The 4,762-nt window shown below is 28.4% G+C and overlaps 1 protein-coding gene across 1 annotated transcript; it reads left to right on the top strand.

Moving 5' to 3' along the window:
- The first annotated feature begins 2,912 nt into the window (after positions 1-2,912).
- Positions 2,913-4,373, top strand: LOC139854273 (uncharacterized). The gene is made up of 3 exons (XM_071843587.1): positions 2,913-2,979; positions 3,394-3,972; positions 4,120-4,373. The coding sequence occupies exons 1-3, from the start codon at positions 2,913-2,915 to the stop codon at positions 4,371-4,373; spliced, it is 900 nt and encodes a 299-aa protein (XP_071699688.1).
- Positions 4,374-4,762: the final 389 nt, after the last annotated feature.

The following is a 4,762-nucleotide window of genomic DNA, read 5'->3' on the forward strand; positions in this document are numbered from 1 at the left end:
AAGATTCGATATATCATAAAATCCAAGATTTAGGTTCAGAAAAATCTAACAAAAACTCAGATTCAGTACTGTTGCAGATTCGGTATCTGGTTCAGTACTGTAGCAGATTCGGTATATTAGATTTTGTATCAGAAACTGATAAAAATGACAAGTATCTCACACAGATTCAGTAAAGATTCAGTAAATACAGAATTTGAAGCCTTAGAACACTTAAACCCCAAAATATATCAAGTATATATGAGATTCGGTTTCGGTTCCAGTTTCGATATCTAGTTCGGTAACCAGATTATGTAAAAATCATAAACAGATGAATCCAATCCAATGCTTAACACTTTGAATCAAAATCGGTAACCTTGCTGCATAAGGAAACAAGTTAGTAACAAGTATACTAATGAAACTGAGTGTGTTGATACCGAATGTCAACTGTAACATTTGATAAACTGAGACTAAGTGTGAAACTTAGAAAATCCAACGAATAACTGCTAGAACTACTTGAATTAGCTTCGTTTGATCAAACCGAATGTGACTGAATCACAAACACACCACAATCTGCAACACTTTAAGTGAATTTAAGAGATGAAGCAGACTCGGTATGGTAGTTGAGATACTGAATGAGGTTCAAATCACCAAAAATTGATGAATTGATGAAATTAAGCTGTCAGATTGTTGCAAAATCACCTCACAAACATAACTGAATCCACAAACCTTCACTTGAACAGACAAACAAGCTTGAATTGATCAAAATATAGAGTTTTAGCTACGAACTCTAAAAAATAGCTTGATTCTTCATAATTGTTGTTGTAAAGCTATAATCCGAGTTTGTTATTAAATGTGTCATCAATCATCAAATTGACAATTTAACATAACTAAATACAGATTTATTGTGGATTTTTAATCAGATAATTAGAATTTAACAATCTTCACTATATATTAAAATAAAAGTTTAACAAAGCAATTATTTAATTTAGGATTAAAATTAAACTATTAGGTTAGATAAATTACAATCAATATTCCTATAATCTAGCCATTCATTTAGTTTTTTGAAATTATAGTGATATTATAAAAATTTTACAATTTATCTGCCAAAAATGCCTTTAAAATAATTAATGTTTGAAAAAACAATTAATTATCAAATTAATTATTAGTTTGTATTTATCCTACATTTTTTATTTAGGATGATATGTTAATAAATATAAATATATATAGATTACTATTAGTGTGATACATCTATTTGGAATTTAGATAAACTCCATTTGATATTATCCATTATATTTGTTAGTTCGTATTTATGAAAAACATATTATTATATGATACTTATACTAATTAATATATATATATATATATATATATATATATATATATATATATATATGTGTGTATATATATATATATATATGTATATATATATATATATATATATATGTATATATATATGTATATATATATATATATATATATATATATATATATATATATATATATATATATATATTTAGATATACAATTAGTATGATTGTATTATATCACTTCAATAGGTTTGAACCCGTGCATTGCACGACTAATTAAAAAACTGTTTTAAAATAGGTTTTACTTTGTACTAAGTAATTACAGCAGTCTATATTAATCTTATAGTTTAAAACTTGAGACTATATTGAGTAAAACCAATTAAAAAATTATTATGAACATCTCATACATTTTTGTATTATATAATTTTTATGCGTTAATTGAAACATTCAAATGTTTCAATTAATAAGTATATGTACTTTAAGAGAAAGTTTGCACTTTGTATGTGAATAATCGGATTATTAGAAATAGTTTAAAATTGTATTTTATTTCATTTACAAATTAACCATATATTTTAATATTTTATTTTGTTTATTAGTTATTAATAATTAATAGAATTATTTAAACCATAAATATTGTGGATGAGACATGTGGCTTTTTCACTTAGCACAATTTGCTATAATTAAGGTGCTAATGTCATATCTTTATTTTTAAACTCTCTTTTATATAAGGATATAGATTTCAAATTATATATATATATATATATATATATATATATATATATATATATATATATATATATATATATATATATAAATTTTAAGTTAACAGATTAAATTAAGATATGATTCCTTTGTAAATTATTATTATCATTTATTTATTATTTATATATATCATATTATTATTGTAAATTTAATTAATATCCTTGACAAAAAAAAACTTTATACATTGGTGAGAGTTGGGTAAATAATTTATTTGTCGACGTCGCGAGAGCGTCATGATATATCAAGTTCGATGAGAGAAAAATCAAACTCGTGAACCCATGTTACCCATTGATAACTGAGGTATACCCATTAACCCTCATATTTATATTTTTTTACATGTGGTAATACTTATACTTTTTAACACTCTAATATATTTCTTATTTTTGCCGTTGTGTTAATTTTTTATTTAGTTAAATTATATATTTTTATAACTCGCAGTCGTTGGTATCTGCTGGTTAAAAATTGGCTACAAATTAACCAATTGACGAGTAACTGGTGCCACCAAATGAATAGAAAGTTATTCGAGTGAGTCCTTGATATAAGGGGTTGTACATCGCTCACGGATGTCAGCCCTGTACACAAGTAATAATAACTTATAATTGATTTATATAATATACAAAATTAATATATATCACGATCACTAAACGCGTTATAAAAGACTACTTCAACATAATTACAACACTAATGATTAGTATTTGACAATATCGTTCAAAATCATGAAATTTTTATCTTTTTAGGAAAAATTTAAATTATTTTCATGAATTGTTACACACGTTGTTATTGATTTGGGAAAATATATTAGTGTTTATAACAAAATTGGGGTTTTTGATTTTGATAGCAAGAAGCTGAAGTTCAAAAGGAGAAATGAAGAAAGGATTACCAATCATGTCAGGCGCACATGGAAGCAATTCACAGAATTATACAAGCGTTTGTTAGTGTCAGGTACCAACCACACAATTTTAAAAAAAAATTAAGTCATCCGCGTTAAAAAAAAAAAGAAAGAAATAGCACGTTCATACGTGCAATTTTAAACATATTTTAGGAATCAACGGCGTAATTTTGTCATACATTTATTAATTTACATTTCATGTAAAAATATATTCAATCTAACATTGATTTATTAAAATCTCGCGAATGCACGAGTTATAAACTAATTACGAATAATATTATTTATTATTATTAATATTATTATTATTATTATTTTTATTGAGCGAATAAAGGTCAAGTATAGAAAATGTAATTGAGCGCAGATAATATTTTTATTATATATTATATAATAAATAAATAATAATATAATAATTAAATAATTTATGTATATTATGTATATGTTTGTATGTATGAAAAGTTATCGGGAGTAAAGAGGATAAAACAGGTTGGATAAGAAGTTTACTTAAAAAGGAAAAACCTATTTTCGTGGCCCTTCAGGAGACTAGACTTAACACAATCGACTTGGGATGGATTTGTTTGATTTGGGGTTCATCAGACTGCGAATTTATCCAGAAAGAAAAGGTAGGGAACTCAGGTGGGCAACTTCTAATTTGGGATTCAAGATTTTTTGAGGCAAAAAGCGTCATTCGTTTAGACTGTGTAATCGGGGTTTTGGGTATATGGCGTGAAAATTGTAACCCAATTAACATTCTTAATATCTATGGTCCTCACGACGATGCAAACAAGATCAAATTATGGGAATCAATTAATAAGATCCTCGATGGTAGGCATGATGCCTGGGTTCTTTGTGGAGATTTTAACGAGGTTAGAAGAAGTGAAGAAAGATTCAATTGTGATTTCATTGAGTATAGAGCCCGTAGATTTAATGATTTCATCGCAGTTAATAGACTTATAGATATTCCGTTGGGTGGAAGGATCTTTACTCGTGTCTGTGATGATGGGACGAAATTCAGCAAATTGGGTCGGTTTCTTATTAGTGAGAGTTTTCTTCAAACTTAGAGTGATTTATCATCAACGGCCCTCGAAAGGAAAAACTCGGACCATTGTGCAATCGTCTTAAATAACCAAGCAAAGGATTTCGGCCCTAAACCATTCAAAATTTTCGACGCTTGGTATAATGAAGATGATATTGAGCATGTTATCAAAGAAGCATGGTTAACTCCTGCTCCACAAATTACTCGAAAAGATTGTATTTTCCGAAACAAACTCAAGAATGTTAAGAATGCACTAAGAGTTTGGAGTAGAAATAAATTCGATAAGTTGGATGTCGAGATTGAGGCATTAAAGAAAAAATCTTTCGGCCTCGAGCTTAAAGCAGAAACCACGGTTCTTGATGAGGATGAACTTCATTTATGGAGAGATAACCGCAAAAATTGACTACAAAAGGAGAAGATGAAAGGTGATATGCTCAAGCAAAAGGCGAGAATCAAGTGGATACTTGAAGGCAATGAAAACACTCACTTTTTTCACTCGGTCATTCAAAGAAAAAACAACCATTGTAACATCAGAGGGTTGAATATTAATGGTATATGGGTAGACTCACCTACGACTATTAAAGATGAAGCACTTAGCCACTTCCAACAGCGGTTCCAAGAAAATGATGATGAAAGACCGAGCCTGTGTGACCTCGCTTACCCCTCCATCTCTGCTGAAAATGCCTCGGCATTGGAAACCCCCTTCTCGAAAGAAGAAATCAAAGAAGCTGTCTTTAATTGTGGTAGCACGAAGGCACCTGGACCGGACGGGTTCAATATGAGGCTCTTCAA

The sequence above is a fragment of the Rutidosis leptorrhynchoides genome, chromosome 6, assembly GCF_046630445.1.
Source record: "Rutidosis leptorrhynchoides isolate AG116_Rl617_1_P2 chromosome 6, CSIRO_AGI_Rlap_v1, whole genome shotgun sequence".
Taxonomy (NCBI): Eukaryota; Viridiplantae; Streptophyta; class Magnoliopsida; order Asterales; family Asteraceae; genus Rutidosis; species Rutidosis leptorrhynchoides.